Source organism: Eleutherodactylus coqui, chromosome 5 (assembly GCF_035609145.1).
Source record: "Eleutherodactylus coqui strain aEleCoq1 chromosome 5, aEleCoq1.hap1, whole genome shotgun sequence".
Classification (NCBI taxonomy): Eukaryota; Metazoa; Chordata; class Amphibia; order Anura; family Eleutherodactylidae; genus Eleutherodactylus; species Eleutherodactylus coqui.
Window position 1 is genome coordinate 251854387 of NC_089841.1, and position 20677 is coordinate 251875063.

A 20677-nucleotide genomic window follows, 5' to 3' on the forward strand; every position below is an offset into this window, starting at 1 on the left:
TGAGTTTAATTCTGGTACGGGTCTCCCGCGGATCCGGACGGCTTCCATAGGCTTTCCCGCACGAAAATGGAGCATGTCCATTTTTTTTTCCCGCATGTGCATCTGCGCCTGATGGGAAAAATGACATCCGCAGGTATTTAACTACCTGCAGGTGTCCAATGCATTCCTATGGGGCGTGGATCCGCGTGCGGGAGAAACGCTGCGGATTTAAAGCCCGTGTACATGAGGCCTAAGGAGTTCTAATTCCTCAAAGCATAAACGCTGCTATGATTATATTTATTCCTCTCCCTCTGAGACTATGTTCATATGTTCAGGATTTGCCTTTTCGCAGATCCGACATGGATTTTTCACAGAATCTGTGGCAGAAGTAAGAGAGCAAAGCCCAGATTTCTGCTGATGCATATCCGCACATGGAATGTTATTGTTCGGGGCTCATTCACAGCTTCTCTGGATGGATCTGTGGAAATAACAAGCATGCTATACAGTTTAAAATCCGCAGAATATTCATTATTCTGTGCAGCATTTTTCTGCTGCATGTGAATGGCGTATAAAATACCCCATTCATCTGCATTATCCATGGAATGTCAGTGAACTGCAGACAAGCGTTTTTGCGCACGCAAAATCGCGTGTGCAAACTGCAGGCAATAGAACCCTTTTTTTTTCAATAGGATCCATCACATTTTGCATTTTTGCGCGCGCAACAATATATACAACACGCTGTATTTTTGTGCGCATTTGCACACCCAAGGCATCGTAGGAGTCTATGGGGTTATGCAAATGCGCACCCCTTCTGCACTGAAATTGCGCACTGAACTGTACGATTTTGCAGTGTTAATCGTGCAGGTGTGTCCTGCACCAATGTGAACGTGCCGTCAGCGCAGAAAAGTACAGTAGAGGGCGTGGATATGTGTGCAATAGCTGGGGAAAGTGCCCCCTTCACAGCGCTATTACGGCATATTATTGCGAGCGTATCTACGCATAGCCTTAGGGGCTCCTTCACATGGCCGTATGCATTTTTATGCGCACCGTAGCACAACTTTTTGCACTATGATTTTTTGTGTGTGCGCAAGTATGCCCAAATGAAGTCCTGACAGAACCCCAACATGTGAACATGGCCCTGCAGTCAGCGCTAGAGGATTTTTAGGAAGCAGTTATTTGCATATTGCAGATATGTTACAGCAATGTCTTAGAAGAGCAAAAATGTCAACTCAGTTGGTCATGTGACCCGTTACACAGTATAAAAAAATGCATTTTATTGTAAACAAAATGTTTTTCAAAAAGTCAGCTTTGGGTGTCATTCACTGCGTCATTACATTGTCTCTGGAAGGGGGAGAATCCACATTGTCTCCATACATAGGCTGCACGCTTGGGAAGAGATACGGGGTCGAGTAGTAGGGAGACGGAAGGACGAGTTCCTCTGGATGGAAATATGCCGCTGTCTGCGGAGCGAAACAATTACAAAGTCAACACTAAAACAATAAACATGTTTTACATTCATTACATTTTCTTCATTTTACTTTAAGTGCATGTTATATATTCTATGTAATTAACATATTAATGATATTTCTAACACATTGGTGACAGGAATCATCATTGTCCTCACCTGAGGCTTGGAAAGAATCAACTTCAGTTGTAAAAGTTCTATTCCAACCAAACCTGCTGATTCTTGTACGATGTAGCAATCAGCTCTATGCTAGCTAGAGATTTAACATCACTGACAAGTTAATCGTTAGACCCTACAGATTGTAACAAGGTAATCAGTCAGAAACCCTCTGCACCGCACCAGAATTATCGCTTCTCAGTGGATTTGATGGCGCACATCTGGACATCTTTTTTTCCTAAATTCTTTATTTTGGTTTTAAGAAAACCTTTTGAATATCAGAAAAATGAAACGCTTCAAAAATCTGATACACAAATCATGAGGTAATTCAGATAGTTGCGGCTTCGATAAATATCTCTTCGCTCAATGTCCACGGGCGGATCTGATTTGCAAAATCCGCGAGAGTCACACGCACGGAGGATCCGCAGATCCCCATAGGGAAACATGGGCGTCCGCAATTGAAATAAAGCATGCAGACTTGATTTGCGGACCTCTTCGTCCGGAAAAAAAAAAAATCGCAGCATGCTCCATTTCACTGTGGATCCCGCATGGGCGGCTTCCGTTGAAGTTAATGGAAGCTGTTCGATCTGCGGCCTGTCTGCCATTAAATTGCGGACGGGCTGCTGATTCCACGGGAAAGCAGGAGTTTAGAAAAAAAAACTCCACGTGCGGTGGTGGCGCTTTCGCACACACTGACAATGAAGAAAAGTGAGGACCCGCAGAAAACCCCGACGGGTAAGTAGAAGTCCTGCAATGTCCTCAGTCACAGGCAGGGTCAGATTCCACTGTGGGCTCCCACATGCGGAATCCGAACTGGCCCATCGCCTCAAGACGACATAGCAATGTCCATAACATCGTACCCATCCAGGGTATCAGTCTAGGGGGTGTCCTTCCCTGTCAGACTCGTGATATTCAGCCACAGCCGCATGGTCTGCAAAACCCAGAGTGGCTGGAGGTTTAAAATTCCCCAGACACACCCATACAGCTGTCCCTGCTGATTAGCACACAGAATCCTGATTTACAGCCCTCTGCAGGCCATTCTGCGCACTGCCTTGCCCAATATATTGAACCTCACCTATGCAGTATGGCCAGTTAAAAACAATTGACAGTAATTATAAGAGTTCCTCAATCATGTACAAAATAAAGCATAATGGGAAATGCAAAGGAATCTAAAAAGTATCAGACTTACCAGAGGAGGATATTTATAGTATACTGAGCTACTGATATCAATGGGGTAAGTGCTCTGTATGTCGGCATCCCTTGTATTCACAAGTCGAATGAACAGTTCTGTATTTTCTAACTAAAAAGTGAAAATAAAATAAAAGTAACTAGCTGCGTAGCAGACATAATTCTAATTGTTCAGTTCCCATACATTCTCTATCTTTCCTTTCTAGGCGACATCTATATTATCGATATAGTATTTGTAGTCTTGGTCTATAGATACATTACAGATTATAATTATACACATTGAAATCATATATGGTCATGACACAAATTTTGGTTTTCACGTCAGCGGTTTTGGATCTTTTAGGCTACGTTCACACTAGCGTTTTTTCGGCTGATCTAGTTTTATTAAAACAAAAGACTTCTTATGCTCCGGACAATCATTCTTCCAGATGTCCCAAACAGTCTGAAGGTGGCTTCATCAGAGAAAATAACTCTACCCCAGTCCTCTGCAGTCCAATCCATGTACAGTATTTTCTTTGCTTAATTCCCTTCATCCCTTCAGGCTGTTTGGGACATCTGGAAGAAGGATTGTCTAGATAAGAAAATCTGAGCGCTATCATGAGATCTATGTTATGCCAACAGTAAAGTGTCCTGAGCAGAGGCGTAACTTGATTCTTTTGGGGCCAATGCAAAACCTGTAACAGGGCCCCCAAATATAATGCGTTATTCAAAGTACTGGGCTCACTATATGGAGAGGAGAGCCCCCTAAGGCTCCTGGGCCCAGGTGCAACTGCATCCTCTGCATCCCCTATAGTTACACCCCTGATCCTGAGACTGTTCATGTGTGGATTTGGTTTCCATCAAAGGGAGTGGGCTCACTCAAAATTTTGAAGAAAACTACCATGATTAAAGAATTTTGGGTCCATGGCCAGGAAACTTCACAGATATGAATCCATTGAGAACCTGTGGTCAATCGTCAAAAAGCAGATGGACAAACAAAAACACAAAAATTAAGATAGACTTCAAGCACCTAGAAGGATCTTCAGGATCGTCAGGATCTGGCCCAGAAGCTGATATCTAGTATGTGAGGGCAACGCTGTAAATATTGAGTCTTTGCCTAAACTTGTACCGCAGAAACCATAGACACATCTAACTAAAAGATCTAAAAACACTCAAGCAGCAAAGTTTATGAAAACCAAAATTTGTGTCAAGTCTCAAAAAACTTTTGGCCACGACTGTACATTAGACCTCCGGCACAATTGCGTACTTGTGTCTGTGTGCTGTCCATGTTAATTCACAGACAGCAAACAGACCCATTAAAGTCTATGGGGCCATACATACTGCTGTTTTTTCACATGGACTGGTGATTCATGTGAAAAAAATCATGGCATGTCCTATTCTTGTCTGTATCATGGACAACAATTAGGACATTCATGTATATTGGACAGCATGTGGACAGGTGTCCGTATATTGTCCCATGATATGAGTTGTGTCCGAGCCTTTCGGGCTCAACGTGGACACGAGGCAATTGTCTTGGAGGCCTTAGAGTTGTATACAACATCAGTCTCATGTTTGCACCTGAGGGACGGCATTTAAAGCCCCTGTCGTCAGTGATGGCTTAACAGGAAGGATCCGAACTGGAACTTTCCACTGTCCACTTATGACTCGGTTCTGATAGTCAAAAATGTCCACCTTCACCCATCCTCGAGGAATTAAGCGACTGACTTCTTGCCCATAAGGATCATATCCACCGGATGCTTGCAATTCGATCATGAGTGATAGGTTTGGAGAAGGCCGTACCCTTAAAATAAATAATAACTTCTTACTATTTATTCTGGCTCTATGGAATGCAACTTTTACATACTTTTATAAAAACATAGTGTAGGTATTGGGAAAAAGAGCTAGTCAATGTGTGCCGTTTATGTGGCAGTTGGGAGGACCTGTCACTGTTCCCGACAGGCCTGGGTTAGCAAAAAATACATGTATTAATTTTTTTAGTAATAACTACTTGTATTAACCTAGTAACATAGTATGTGAGGCCGAAAAAAGACATATGTGCATCCAGTTCGGCTTATTACCCCCCAATATCGATACAGAGGAAGGCAAAAAAACACCCATAAAGTAGAAGCCAATTTTCCTCATGTAAGGGGAAAAATTCCTTCCCGACTCCAATCTGGTAATCAATGTATTGAATTTATGTGTAGCAGGAACAACCGAGGAACTGGGCAACATACAGTTATAAGAAGAGATGCCACAAAATTGTAACATTATGTGAAATGCAAGTATTTACTAAAACAGGCCTTCAGAAGAGCTTGCATGTCCTCTTTAACCCTTAAGGGCACGGTCCTTTCCCCTCCCCCCCAATGTTCAGTTTTTCCTTGCCACTTTAAAAAACTCATAATTCTGTTATTTATCCATCAATGTAGCTGTAGTTGGGTTTGTTTTTCCTGGGCCAAGTTGTATTTTTCGCTTATACTATGTACCACACCATATAATGTACTGAAAAAAACTTCTAAGTGGAGTGAAGTGAAAAAAAAAATGTAATTCCATCTTTGGGTGGGAGGTGGGGTTGTTTAGACGGCGTCCACACTGCAGCAAAAACGACATAATAACTTTATTCTATGGTGCGGTACAATTACTACGATACCAAATTTATTGAGTTTTTCTTTTGCTGTACTACTTTTACAAATTATCTTTGAAAAACAATTATTTTGTGCCGACATTTTCTGACGCCATAACTTTTTTATTTTCCCGTCTATATAGTTGTGTGAGGACTCATTTTATTGCGGGACGTCCTGTACTTTCTATTCCATTTTGGAGTACAAACAACTTTTTGATCCCTTTTTATTACATTTTTTCTTGGATACCGGGTGATTAAAATGCACAATTCTGGCGTTTTTTTTCTGACAACGTTCATAGTGCAGGATTAATAATGCAGCTCCGACTTATATGGACATAGCGATATCAAATATGTTTGTTTGTTTTTTAATTTAGATTTTTTTTATTATAGGTATGGGTAAAGGGCGTGTTACATTTTTATTACCTTTTTATTTAAAATAATTAATAAAACTTTTTTAAAACTGAGTTTCATTTTTCTTTTACATGAACTTGCGATGGTTTGATCGCTTCTGCGGTATGATGTAATGCCATAGTATCACATTATATCACAATTTGACAGTCTATCAAGCTACACCGCAGGCATTGCTCTATAGGCAATCATCAATAGCAGTACTGGGGCTTTTAGAAGGCCCTGGCCTCCATAACAATCACATGTCACCCCTCAGCCTCATCGAGTGTGGATACCGGTCAAAGCCCTCAAAATTTCGATCAGGGCATCAAAAGGGTTAACAACCGTGATCAGCGTGAGCATTGATCACAACTGTTGCTGGCGGGTGTCAGCTGTAAGAAACAGCCAGCACCCGCATTGTATGGAGTGGAATGGCTCTCAATCCCCCTCCATAAAAACCCTGCATGTCCAGGATGTAACTGTACATCCTGGGGCGTTAAGGGGTTAAACTGAAGTGAGATGCGGCTTTTTAAAGCAATTTCTGTTTCTTATGTGAACTATAGAACGCATTAGATCCCTTTTAAGAACTTTTTGACATGATATATAGCTAAGGGCTTATTCAGACGACCGTATATCAGCCGGGTTTTCATGCCTGAAAACCCGTCCGATATACGCTGTCCCTCTCTGCAGGGGGAGAAGGTTGGAAGATTGGGGAGCAGTGCACTGAGCTTCCGCCCCCTCTCCGCCCCTCGCCCCTATTTGCAATAGGAGGGGCGGGACGGGGGCGAAGCTAAGTTATGAAACTTAGCTCCGCCCCCTCCCATTGCAAATATAATAAACTCCACAAAAACGCTCGTATGAACAATTCCTGACAGTGACTGTCTGAGTAAGTACCTGGGAACAGCCTGCTTTGTAGACAGAATTGCCATATTCTGTTTTTTGCTGTCATACAACTTGGACAGGGAAGCATCACAATACACCGGAGGAAGAGTAGAAGGATTCCCCATCTCCTGGCCGCCACTGCACAGGCTGATAGCTAGTCTGCATACTCGATACGTTGGGTCAAGTCCAAGAAGATAGTCATAAAATACTACAAAGCCAGAACTGGAAATCAAGATGAAAGAAGGTCAGTGCAGAGAACAAGCGAACCCAAAAGTCAAAAACACAAAACAATACTCTGAATAAATCAGCATATGATTTGCATATTGTTCTTCAAGCAAATTTTGGAGTTTGTAATAAACATTGAGGAAAATGTATGAATGCAATTGCAGCAAAGGCAGTGTGTGCCGTGCTGAGGGATCCAGCATGCTGCAGTCAAGTTACATACCCCTTGGCGCTGCATCAGTCTTACTAAAAATTTGCAATATCTTGAAAGGCACTTCCCAAATGAGCAGGGACACAGATTGCTTATTTATTTACGTGTGCCTACATAGCCCTAAATATATGGATGCAGTGCATAAATACACTAAATGCTATGTAAGGGCGAAGTCACACAAGCGTTTTTTTGTGATCACCTATGTGCGCAAAAAGAAAAAGCACCTCTACTAGAAACATTGGTTCCCTATGATGTGTTCACATGTCCGCAAAATACTAGCACATGCGAAAGATAGGACATCCGTGCACCGGGAAGGTCCGTGCTGCACGTACAGAATCCCCGCAGGGGAGTCTCCTCATCACTGTGAAAGGACTGTCACAGTATTTAGTGACAAGGGGGCTCCCCGTGGGGAGGAAGGAATCCCATGTCACAGCTCTGGCAGAGGATCGCGATGTTCTCCCATTTGCATTCAAACCTCATGGTATGCAAGTGTGCTGTGATTTTTTTAAAGATACTATATGAAATGCCCAAAAATGGGACATGTAGCGATATTTCAATCTTGCAGCATCGCTACAAGAAAAAAACTGCTCATGTGAATTAACCCACTGAAATAAATATTCTCAATGTGACCGAGTTCCGTTCGTACCGCTATCGAAATCTGCATTTTAGGTGATGTTTGTGTAGCAAGCATCTATTGTAGAAGAGGCATGTGTATAATGTGTGAGTGACGTGTGTAACATGTATGTAATATACGAGGATGTGTGCAGCATGTATCCAATCTACCAGAGAGGTGTCTAGCGCAAATCTCATGTGTGAGGGACGTGTGCTGCATGCGTCTAACGTGTGATTGAAGTGTATGTATCATATATAAAGTGTGTGAGGGACGTGTGCTGCATGCGTCTAACGTGTGATTGAAGTGTATGTATCATATATCCAGTGTGTGAGGGACGTGTGCTGCATGCGTCTAACGTGTGATTGAAGTGTATGTATCATATATCCAGTGTGTGAGGGACGTGTGCTGCATGCGTCTAACGTGTGATTGAAGTGTATGTATCATATATCCAGTGTGTGAGGGACGTGTGCTGCATACGTCTAACGTGTGATTGAAGTGTATGTATCATATATCCAGTGTGTGAGGGACGTGTGCTGCATGCGTCTAATGTGTGATTGAAGTGTATGTATCATATATCCAGTGTGTGAGGGACATGTGCTGCATGCGTCTAACGTGTGATTGAAGTGTATGTATCATATATAAAGTGTGTGAGGGACGTGTGCTGCATGCGCCTAACGTGTGATTGAAGTGTATGTATCATATATCCAGTGTGTGAGGGACGTGTGCTGCATGCGTCTAACGTGTGATTGAAGTGTATGTATCATATATAAAGTGTGTGAGGGACGTGTGCTGCATGCGTCTAACGTGTGATTGAAGTGTATGTATCATATATCCAGTGTGTGAGGGAGGTGTGCTGCATGCGTCTAACGTGTGATTGAAGTGTATGTATCATATATAAAGTGTGTGAGGGACGTGTGCTGCATGCGCCTAACGTGTGATTGAAGTGTATGTATCATATATCCAGTGTGTGAGGGACGTGTGCTGCATGCGTCTAACGTGTGATTGAAGTGTATGTATCATATATAAAGTGTGTGAGGGACGTGTGCTGCATGCGTCTAACGTGTGATTGAAGTGTATGTATCATATATCCAGTGTGTGAGGGACGTGTGCTGCATGCGTCTAACGTGTGATTGAAGTGTATGTATCATATATCCAGTGTGTGAGGGACGTGTGCTGCATGCGTCTAACGTGTGATTGAAGTGTATGTATCATATATCCAGTGTGTGAGGGACGTGTGCTGCATACGTCTAACGTGTGATTGAAGTGTATGTATCATATATCCAGTGTCTGAGGGACGTGTGCTGCATGCGTCTAATGTGTGATTGAAGTGTATGTATCATATATCCAGTGTGTGAGGGACATGTGCTGCATGCGTCTAACGTGTGATTGAAGTGTATGTATCATATATAAAGTGTGTGAGGGACGTGTGCTGCATGCGCCTAACGTGTGATTGAAGTGTATGTATCATATATCCAGTGTGTGAGGGACGTGTGCTGCATGCGTCTAACGTGTGATTGAAGTGTATGTCTCATATATCCAGTGTGTGAGGGACGTGTGCTGCATGCGTCTAACGTGTGATTGAAGTGTATGTATCATATATCCAGTGTGTGAGGGACGTGTGCTGCATGCGTCTAACGTGTGATTGAAGTGTATGTATCATATATCCAGTGTGTGAGGGACGTGTGCTGCATACGTCTAACGTGTGATTGAAGTGTATGTATCATATATCCAGTGTCTGAGGGACGTGTGCTGCATGCGTCTAATGTGTGATTGAAGTGTATGTATCATATATCCAGTGTGTGAGGGACATGTGCTGCATGCGTCTAACGTGTGATTGAAGTGTATGTATCATATATAAAGTGTGTGAGGGACGTGTGCTGCATGCGCCTAACGTGTGATTGAAGTGTATGTATCATATATCCAGTGTGTGAGGGACGTGTGCTGCATGCGTCTAACGTGTGATTAAAGTGTATGTATCATATATCCAGTGGGTGAGGGACGTGTGCTGCATGCGTCTAATGTGTGATTGAAGTGTATGTATCATATACCCAGTGTGTGAGGGACGTGTGCTGCATGCGTCTAACGTGTGATTGAAGTATATGTATCATATATCCAGTGTGTGAGGGACATGTGCTGCATGCGTCTAACGTGTGATTGAAGTGTATGTATCATATATAAAGTGTGTGAGGGACGTGTGCTGCATGCGCCTAACGTGTGATTGAAGTGTATGTATCATATATAAAGTGTGTGAGGGACGTGTGCTGCATGCACCTAACGTGTGATTGAAGTGTATGTATCATATATCCAGTGTCTGAGGGACGTGTGCTGCATGCGTCTAATGTGTGATTGAAGTGTATGTATCATATATCCAGTGTGTGAGGGACATGTGCTGCATGCGTCTAACGTGTGATTGAAGTGTATGTATCATATATAAAGTGTGTGAGGGACGTGTGCTGCATGCGCCTAACGTGTGATTGAAGTGTATGTATCATATATCCAGTGTGTGAGGGACGTGTGCTGCATGCGTCTAACGTGTGATTGAAGTGTATGTCTCATATATCCAGTGTGTGAGGGACGTGTGCTGCATGCGTCTAACGTGTGATTGAAGTGTATGTCTCATATATCCAGTGTGTGAGGGACGTGTGCTGCATGCGTCTAACGTGTGATTGAAGTGTATGTATCATATATCCAGTGTGTGAGGGACGTGTGCTGCATACGTCTAACGTGTGATTGAAGTGTATGTATCATATATCCAGTGTGTGAGGGACGTGTGCTGCATACGTCTAACGTGTGATTGAAGTGTATGTATCATATATCCAGTGTGTGAGGGACGTGTGCTGCATGCGTCTAATGTGTGATTGAAGTGTATGTATCATATATCCAGTGTGTGAGGGACATGTGCTGCATGCGTCTAACGTGTGATTGAAGTGTATGTATCATATATAAAGTGTGTGAGGGACGTGTGCTGCATGCGCCTAACGTGTGATTGAAGTGTATGTATCATATATCCAGTGTGTGAGGGACGTGTGCTGCATGCGTCTAACGTGTGATTGAAGTGTATGTATCATATATAAAGTGTGTGAGGGACGTGTGCTGCATGCGTCTAACGTGTGATTGAAGTGTATGTATCATATATCCAGTGTGTGAGGGAGGTGTGCTGCATGCGTCTAACGTGTGATTGAAGTGTATGTATCATATATAAAGTGTGTGAGGGACGTGTGCTGCATGCGCCTAACGTGTGATTGAAGTGTATGTATCATATATCCAGTGTGTGAGGGACGTGTGCTGCATGCGTCTAACGTGTGATTGAAGTGTATGTATCATATATAAAGTGTGTGAGGGACGTGTGCTGCATGCGTCTAACGTGTGATTGAAGTGTATGTATCATATATCCAGTGTGTGAGGGACGTGTGCTGCATGCGCCTAACGTGTGATTGAAGTGTATGTATCATATATCCAGTGTGTGAGGGACGTGTGCTGCATGCGTCTAACGTGTGATTGAAGTGTATGTCTCATATATCCAGTGTGTGAGGGACGTGTGCTGCATGCGTCTAACGTGTGATTGAAGTGTATGTATCATATATCCAGTGTGTGAGGGACGTGTGCTGCATGCGTCTAACGTGTGATTGAAGTGTATGTATCATATATCCAGTGTGTGAGGGACGTGTGCTGCATACGTCTAACGTGTGATTGAAGTGTATGTATCATATATCCAGTGTCTGAGGGACGTGTGCTGCATGCGTCTAATGTGTGATTGAAGTGTATGTATCATATATCCAGTGTGTGAGGGACATGTGCTGCATGCGTCTAACGTGTGATTGAAGTGTATGTATCATATATAAAGTGTGTGAGGGACGTGTGCTGCATGCGCCTAACGTGTGATTGAAGTGTATGTATCATATATCCAGTGTGTGAGGGACGTGTGCTGCATGCGTCTAACGTGTGATTGAAGTGTATGTCTCATATATCCAGTGTGTGAGGGACGTGTGCTGCATGCGTCTAACGTGTGATTGAAGTGTATGTATCATATATCCAGTGTGTGAGGGACGTGTGCTGCATGCGTCTAACGTGTGATTAAAGTGTATGTATCATATATCCAGTGGGTGAGGGACGTGTGCTGCATGCGTCTAATGTGTGATTGAAGTGTATGTATCATATACCCAGTGTGTGAGGGACGTGTGCTGCATGCGTCTAACGTGTGATTGAAGTATATGTATCATATATCCAGTGTGTGAGGGACATGTGCTGCATGCGTCTAACGTGTGATTGAAGTGTATGTATCATATATAAAGTGTGTGAGGGACGTGTGCTGCATGCGCCTAACGTGTGATTGAAGTGTATGTATCATATATAAAGTGTGTGAGGGACGTGTGCTGCATGCGCCTAACGTGTGATTGAAGTGTATGTATCATATATCCAGTGTCTGAGGGACGTGTGCTGCATGCGTCTAATGTGTGATTGAAGTGTATGTATCATATATCCAGTGTGTGAGGGACATGTGCTGCATGCGTCTAACGTGTGATTGAAGTGTATGTATCATATATAAAGTGTGTGAGGGACGTGTGCTGCATGCGCCTAACGTGTGATTGAAGTGTATGTATCATATATCCAGTGTGTGAGGGACGTGTGCTGCATGCGTCTAACGTGTGATTGAAGTGTATGTCTCATATATCCAGTGTGTGAGGGACGTGTGCTGCATGCGTCTAACGTGTGATTGAAGTGTATGTCTCATATATCCAGTGTGTGAGGGACGTGTGCTGCATGCGTCTAACGTGTGATTGAAGTGTATGTATCATATATCCAGTGTGTGAGGGACGTGTGCTGCATACGTCTAACGTGTGATTGAAGTGTATGTATCATATATCCAGTGTCTGAGGGACGTGTGCTGCATGCGTCTAATGTGTGATTGAAGTGTATGTATCATATATCCAGTGTGTGAGGGACATGTGCTGCATGCGTCTAACGTGTGATTGAAGTGTATGTATCATATATAAAGTGTGTGAGGGACGTGTGCTGCATGCGCCTAACGTGTGATTGAAGTGTATGTATCATATATCCAGTGTGTGAGGGACGTGTGCTGCATGCATCTAACGTGTGATTGAAGTGTATGTCTCATATATCCAGTGTGTGAGGGACGTGTGCTGCATGCGTCTAACGTGTGATTGAAGTGTATGTATCATATATCCAGTGTGTGAGGGACGTGTGCTGCATGCGTCTAACGTGTGATTAAAGTGTATGTATCATATATCCAGTGGGTGAGGGACGTGTGCTGCATGCGTCTAATGTGTGATTGAAGTGTATGTATCATATACCCAGTGTGTGAGGGACGTGTGCTGCATGCGTCTAACGTGTGATTGAAGTATATGTATCATATATCCAGTGTGTGATGGATGTGTGCTGCATGCGTCTAACGTGTGATTAAAGTGTATGTATCATATATGCAGTGTGTGAGGGACGTGTGCTGCATGTGTCTAATGTGTGATTGAAGTGTATGTATCATATATCCAGTGTGTGAGGGAGGTGTGCTGCATGCGTCTAATGTGTGATTGAAGTGTATGTATCATATATCCAGTGTCTGAGGGACGTGTGCTGCATGCGTCTAACGTGTGATTGAAGTGTATGTATCATATATCCAGTGTGTGAGGGACATGTGCTGCATGCGTCTAATGTGGGATTGAAGTGTATGTCTCATATATCCAGTGTGTGAGGGACGTGTGCTGCATGCGTCTAACGTGTGATTAAAGTGTATGTATCATATATAAATTGTGTGAGGGACGTGTGCTGCATGCGTCTAACCTGTGATTGAAGTGTATGTATCATATATCCAGTGTGTGAGGGACGTGTGCTGCATGTGTCTAACGTGTGATTAAAGTGTATGTATCATATATCCAGTGTGTGAGGGACGTGTGCTGCATGCGTCTAACGTGTGATTGAAGTATATGTATCATATATCCAGTGTGTGATGGATGTGTGCTGCATGCGTCTAACGTGTGATTAAAGTGTATGTATCATATATGCAGTGTGTGAGGGACGTGTGCTGCATGCGTCTAACGTGTGATTGAAGTGTATGTATCATATATCCAGTGTGTGAGGGACGTGTGCTGCATGCATCTAACGTGTGATTGAAGTGTATGTATCATATATCCAGTGTCTGAGGGACGTGTGCTGCATGCGTCTAATGTGTGATTGAAGTGTATGTATCATATATGCAGTGTGTGAGGGACGTGTGCTGCATGTGTCTAATGTGTGATTGAAGTGTATGTATCATATATCCAGTGTGTGAGGGAGGTGTGCTGCATGCGTCTAATGTGTGATTAAAGTGTATGTATCATATATAAATTGTGTGAGGGACGTGTGCTGCATGCGTCTAACGTGTGATTGAAGTGTATGTATCATATATCCAGTGTGTGAGGGACGTGTGCTGCATGCGTCTAACGTGTGATTAAAGTGTATGTATCATATATCCAGTGGGTGAGGGACGTGTGCTGCATGCGTCTAATGTGTGATTGAAGTGTATGTATCATATATCCAGTGTGTGAGGGACGTGTGCTGCATGCGTCTAACGTGTGATTGAAGTATATGTATCATATATCCAGTGTGTGATGGATGTGTGCTGCATGCGTCTAACGTGTGATTAAAGTGTATGTATCATATATGCAGTGTGTGAGGGACGTGTGCTGCATGCGTCTAACGTGTGATTGAAGTGTATGTATCATATATCCAGTGTGTGAGGGACGTGTGCTGCATGCATCTAACGTGTGATTGAAGTGTATGTATCATATATCCAGTGTCTGAGGGACGTGTGCTGCATGCGTCTAATGTGTGATTGAAGTGTATGTATCATATATCCAGTGTGTGAGGGACGTGTGCTGCATGCGTCTAACCTGTGATTGAAGTGTATATATCATATATCCAGTGTGTGAGGGACGTGTGCTGCATGCGTCTAACGTGTGATTGAAGTGTATGTATCATATATCCAGTGTGTGAGGGACGTGTGCTGCATGCATCTAACGTGTGATTGAAGTGTATGTATCATATATAAATTGTGTGAGGGACGTGTGCTGCATGCGTCTAACGTGTGATTGAAGTGTATGTATCATATATCCAGTGTGTGAGGGACGTGTGCTGCATGCGTCTAACGTGTGATTAAAGTGTATGTATCATATATCCGGTGTGTGAGGGACGTGTGCTGCATGCGTCTAATGTGTGATTGAAGTGTATGTATCATATATCCAGTGTGTGAGGGACGTGTGCTGCATGCGTCTAACGTGTGATTGAAGTGTATGTATCATATATAAAGTGTGTGAGGGACGTGTGCTGCATGCATCTAACGTGTGATTGAAGTGTATGTATCATATATCCAGTGTGTGAGGGACGTGTGCTGCATGCGTCTAATGTGTGATTGAAGTGTATGTATCATATATCCAGTGTGTGAGGGACGTGTGCTGCATGCGTCTAACCTGTGATTGAAGTGTATGTATCATATATCCAGTGTCTGAGGGACGTGTGCTGCATGCGTCTAACGTGTGATTGAAGTGTATGTATCATATATAAAGTGTGTGAGGGACGTGTGCTGCATGCGTCTAATGTGTGATTGAAGTGTATGTATCATATACCCAGTGTGTGAGGGACGTGTGCTGCATGCGTCTAACGTGTGATTGAAGTGTATGTATCATATATCCAGTGTGTGAGGGACGTGTGCTGCATGCATCTAACGTGTGATTGAAGTGTATGTATCATATATCCAGTGTCTGAGGGACGTGTGCTGCATGCGTCTAATGTGTGATTGAAGTGTATGTATCATATATCCAGTGTGTGAGGGACGTGTGCTGCATGCGTCTAACGTGTGATTGAAGTGTATATATCATATATCCAGTGTGCGAGGGACGTGTGCTGCATGCGTCTAATGTGTGATTGAAGTGTATGTATCATATATCCAGTGTGTGAGGGACGTGTGCTGCATGCGTCTAACGTGTGATTGAAGTGTATGTATCATATATAAAGTGTGTGAGGGACGTGTGCTGCATGCGTCTAACGTGTGATTGAAGTGTATGTATCATATATCCAGTGTGTGAGGGACGTGTGCTGCATGCGTCTAACGTGTGATTAAAGTGTATGTATCATATATCCAGTGTGTGAGGGACGTGTGCTGCATGCGTCTAACGTGTGATTGAAGTGTATGTATCATATATCCAGTGTGTGAGGGACGTGTGCTGCATGCATCTAACGTGTGATTGAAGTGTATGTATCATATATCCAGTGTGTGAGGGACGTGTGCTGCATGCGTCTAATGTGTGATTGAAGTGTATGTATCATATATCCAGTGTGTGAGGGACGTGTGCTGCATGCGTCTAACCTGTGATTGAAGTGTATGTATCATATATCCAGTGTGTGAGGGACGTGTGCTGCATGCGTCTAACGTGTGATTGAAGTGTATGTATCATATATAGTGTGTGAGGGACGTGTGCTGCATGCGTCTAATGTGTGATTGAAGTGTATGTATCATATATCCAGTGTGTGAGGGACGTGTGCTGCATGCGTCTAACGTGTGATTGAAGTGTATGTATCATATATCCAGTGTGTGAGGGACGTGTGCTGCATGCGTCTAACGTGTGATTGAAGTGTATGTATCATATATCCAGTGTGTGAGGGACGTGTGCTGCATGCGTCTAACGTGTGATTGAAGTATATGTATCATATATCCAGTGGGTGAGGGACGTGTGCTGCATGCGTCTAACGTGTGATTGAAGTGTATGTATCATATATCCAGTGTGTGAGGGACGTGTGCTGCATGCGTCTAACGTGTGATTGAAGTGTATGTATCATATATCCAGTGTGTGAGGGATGTGTGCTGCATGCGTCTAATGTGTAATTAAAGTGTATGTATCATATATCCGGTGTGTGAGGGACATGTGCTGCATGCGTCTAACATGTGATTGAAGTGTATGTATCATATATCCGGTGTGTGAGGGACATGTGCTGCATGCGTCTAATGTGTGATTGAAGTGTATGTATCATATATCCAGTGTGTGAGGGACGTGTGCTGCATGCGTCTAATGTGTAATTAAAGTGTATGTATCATATATCCGGTGTGTGAGGGACATGTGCTGCATGCGTCTAATGTGTGATTGAAGTGTATGTATCATATATCCAGTGTGTGAGGGGCGTGTGCTGCATGCGTCTAATGTGTGATTGAAGTGTATGTATCATATATCCAGTGTGTGAGGGACGTGTGCTGCATGCGTCTAACGTGTGATTGAAGTGTATGTATCATATATCCTGTGTGTGAGGGACGTGTGCTGCATGCGTCTAACGTGTGATTGAAGTGTATATATCATATATCCAGTGTGTGAGGGATGTGTGCCGCATGCGTCTAATGTGTAATTAAAGTGTATGTATCATATATCCGGTGTGTGAGGGACATGTGGTGCATGCGTCTAACGTGTGATTGAAGTGTATGTATCATATATCCAGTGTGTGAGGGACGTGTGCTGCATGCGTCTAATGTGTGATTGAAGTGTATGTATCATATATAAAGTGTGTGAGGGACGTGTGCTGCATGCGTCTAATGTGTGATTGAAGTGTATGTATCATATATAAAGTGTGTGAGGGACGTGTGTGGCAAGTACAACGAAAAAAGCCATTAAAAGGTGTCATATCTACAAGATTACTTGGTTTCTCTTGCTGAGAACTTGTGGCAAGTATTTAATGGCTGAGGGCGTAAGCACTGAGCGCATGCGCAATGCAACGCATTTGCACATGAACTGTACAAGCTAATCGGTTATTATGACCTATGTTTTCTAGCATGTAATAATATTGTGCAAGAATCATGCTAGTGAACAAAACGATTGAAATCAATGGTTTCGCTTCGTCACTTTTTGCGGGCGTGATTTGCACATGCTCAAAAAGCTCCACCAATATGGCTGTGTGTTTAAGCAACATTTGTGGCACTTGCCTAATGTGTGATTGGTAAAGGAGGACATTAACTCTGTGACTGGTGTGTGGCATGTATGTTGTATATGCCTAAAGGCCCATTTACACTGAAATGATGATCGCACAAAATTCGCTCAAACAGCAGTTTGAGCGATCCCTTTGCATAAACTCATAAATAGCTAATTAGCTACTTGAGAGTTTATTAGCGTGTAAATAAAGCAGGAGCGCTGTTATCTGCAAACAGAAGCTTTGTTCTCAGAGCTGTCAGTGGTATCCGGCTGAGAACTCCATGCGGGATACTAGCTGAAAGAATACTATCAGCGGTATCCGACTGAGAACTAAGTGTGCGGCGCTGATAAGGCTCATCGCTGACTTTAAAGGGGTTGTCCCGAGGCAGCAAGTGGGTCTGTACACTTCTGCATGGCCATAATAATGCACTTTGTAATGTACATTGTGCATTAATTATGAGCCATGCAGAAGTTATAAAAAGTTTTATACTTACCTGTTCCGTTGCTGGCGTCCTCGTCTCCATGGTGCCGACTAATTTTCGCCCTCCGATGGCCAAATTAGCCGCGCTTGCGCAGTCCGGGTCTTCTGCAGTCTTCTATGGGGCTCCGTGTAGCTCCGTGTAGCTCCGCCCCGTCACGTGCCGATTCCAGCCAATCAGGAGGCTGGAATCGGCAATGGACCGCACAGAAGAGCTGCGGTCCACGGAGGAAGAGGCCATCTTCAGCGGTGAGTAGAGAAGTCACCGGAGCGCGGGGATTCAGGTAAGCGCTCCGGTGAGCTTTCTTTACCTCCCTGCATCGGGGTTGTCTCGCGCCGAACGGGGGGGGGGTTGAAAAAAAAAAAAACCCGTTTCGGCGCGGGACAACCCCTTTAAGCTTGCTTAAAGTCAGAGATGAACGAATAGTGCACGATGGCCTTTAGGCTCCCTTCACACAAGCATACGTGCATTTGCACGCGCCTCAGCACAACTTTTTTGTGCAAGGAGCGATGCTTTTTTGTGGAAGCATCGGCGTATTTTTCTGTTGTTTTTGCACCATCAAGATGTGTTTTTTTTGCGCAGCAAACAAAAACGCACCGATTTTAATGGCTAATAAGTATAATGAGTTCCAGATGTGTTATTTCCCTGTGCAATTATACAATGTTTCACGCATCTCATAGCATATTGCACATGCATTTGCGCATCCGAACTGACTTCTATGGGGTTTTTGCATGTGCAAATGGCGGAAAAATAGAATGTGCTGCTCTTTTTTGTGTGATGGAAATATGCAGGAAAAATACATGTGTGTGAACAAACCCAATGAAATCAATGGTTCTATGCGGATTGCATGCGCAAATATACCTATGTGAAGGGGGCCTAATGTGTGAGTCGTGTTTGCCACATGTGTCTAATATGTACGTGGTATGTGTAGAGCAGGTGGAGAATGTGTGACCTTCAAAAGGCTGATTGTGACTAGATGATAGGCCCTTTGCCATCAGTGCTAAGACACCTGACAGGATCCTAAAGGGTCCTCGAAGGCGAAGTGCTGGCAATTACTTGGAATACTTACATTGGATCATATGGCGCAGGCTCCAGTCCATGAGTGAGATTAAGAAGATGTCTGTTAATATTTGGAGTGTCGGGTCTGTTCATTTCCTGTAGGGCAGTTATAACAAATCATTGATTACTGTTCTGTGTCTTTTTACTGTTCTCTAATTAAGCAAAGTTATGTCTGAACACATGTTGAAGGACTCATTGAAAGTTACCATTGGATGCAGCATATCCAGCTGGGGTTTGCCTCGCTGAGTAACAGACGTTTTGATACGACGCTTTAGCTTCTGAATTTCCAGTTCTTGCTTCATCACTTCCAATTCTGCATTTAAGGTTTTTATATTTTGTTGGGTTTGTCCTTTCATAAACCTGGGGAATTGAAGGGTCTTCTCACCCTCTGTTTAGGAAAAGACACGGTATATCAAAAAGTACACGCAAAAAGTTATATAAACTTATATTGGCACTGAAATAAATATATTTTGAATTTTTTTCTAAAGAATTTTAACTAATACAATTAGGACTTCTTAAACATGAGGTTTTTATACTCAATACTGCTTCTGTCTCGGGTTTTCATCTTCTATGCAAATACTTTGCAGAACCATAATGTATTTGGTGTCTTTGGCGATTTTCTATCCAGCTAAAAATTCTGACAAGGATGGAAACCATGTGAAACAGAAACTAAAGAACTCTCAATCTCATGTATTAAACAGTATGGTTCCATCACGAAGGGATACAATTCACAAAAAAACCCACTGAAAAATGGCCATACTTACCAATACAAGTGTACAAGGGCAGGTACAAGGACCAGTTCCCAACAGTATGCAGAAAGAAAATGCCATATGGGGGAGGTAACAGGTGCAAAATACTGATGAACAACCCCTCACACACCCATAATATATTGAAGGGGTGGCTGATTAATATTATACTTGCACACTGATAAAGCTTGTATAGCGTGCCATGGTATTAGTGCAAAGTATCTCCACCGGAAGTATGGGTTGGTCGGGCTCAGCTAGAAGTAACACCTATAGTTCCCCATTGGCTCTCGTAGCCGGTGGAGACATAGTACACTAATACCCAGTGGGGTACACATAACAATTGTATACACAGCTCCTCCTGCCCGTTACAATGTGTCAGTGTGTGGATCACCAGCTCTTGGGCTCAGTCCACATTACACTGTACACACATCTACTCCTGCCCATTACAATGTGTCAGTGTGTGGATCACCAGCTATTGGGCTCAGCCTGTACCTTGCACAACGGCGGAGGTGATGGCCAGCAACAGTACAGCAACGGTTGTGGCTGCAGCTCACACATTGGTGTTGGAGTGTGCAGCTCCACACGAAGTGCTTGTCAGTGGAGCCCCCAGACTCCTCCAGTCTCTGCAGGGAAATGCTTGCTTGGGTGGCGGAGTGCGGTGTTGTGCTGCTCTACAGTCTGCTTCCGCCGGCACAAGACAAACTGCTGGTACTTGTAGCCCTCCCATAAGGCTCAGTCCTCTGGTATTAA

General features: G+C 43.5%; 1 protein-coding gene across 1 annotated transcript in view; it reads right to left on the reverse strand.

Moving 5' to 3' along the window:
* Nucleotides 1-1246: 1246 nt before the first annotated feature.
* Nucleotides 1247-20677, reverse strand: part of LOC136627092 (coiled-coil domain-containing protein 17-like) — a 44541-nt gene continuing 25110 nt past the window's right edge. The window contains exons 8-13 of the mRNA XM_066602037.1: nt 19388-19569; nt 19192-19277; nt 6669-6878; nt 4346-4568; nt 2790-2900; nt 1247-1439 (exon numbers count right to left, since the gene is read on the reverse strand). Coding sequence (XP_066458134.1) covers nt 1299-1439; nt 2790-2900; nt 4346-4568; nt 6669-6878; nt 19192-19277; nt 19388-19569 — 953 coding nt within the window. The 3' untranslated portion in view covers nt 1247-1298. The remainder of the gene's footprint in view (nt 1440-2789; nt 2901-4345; nt 4569-6668; nt 6879-19191; nt 19278-19387; nt 19570-20677) is intronic.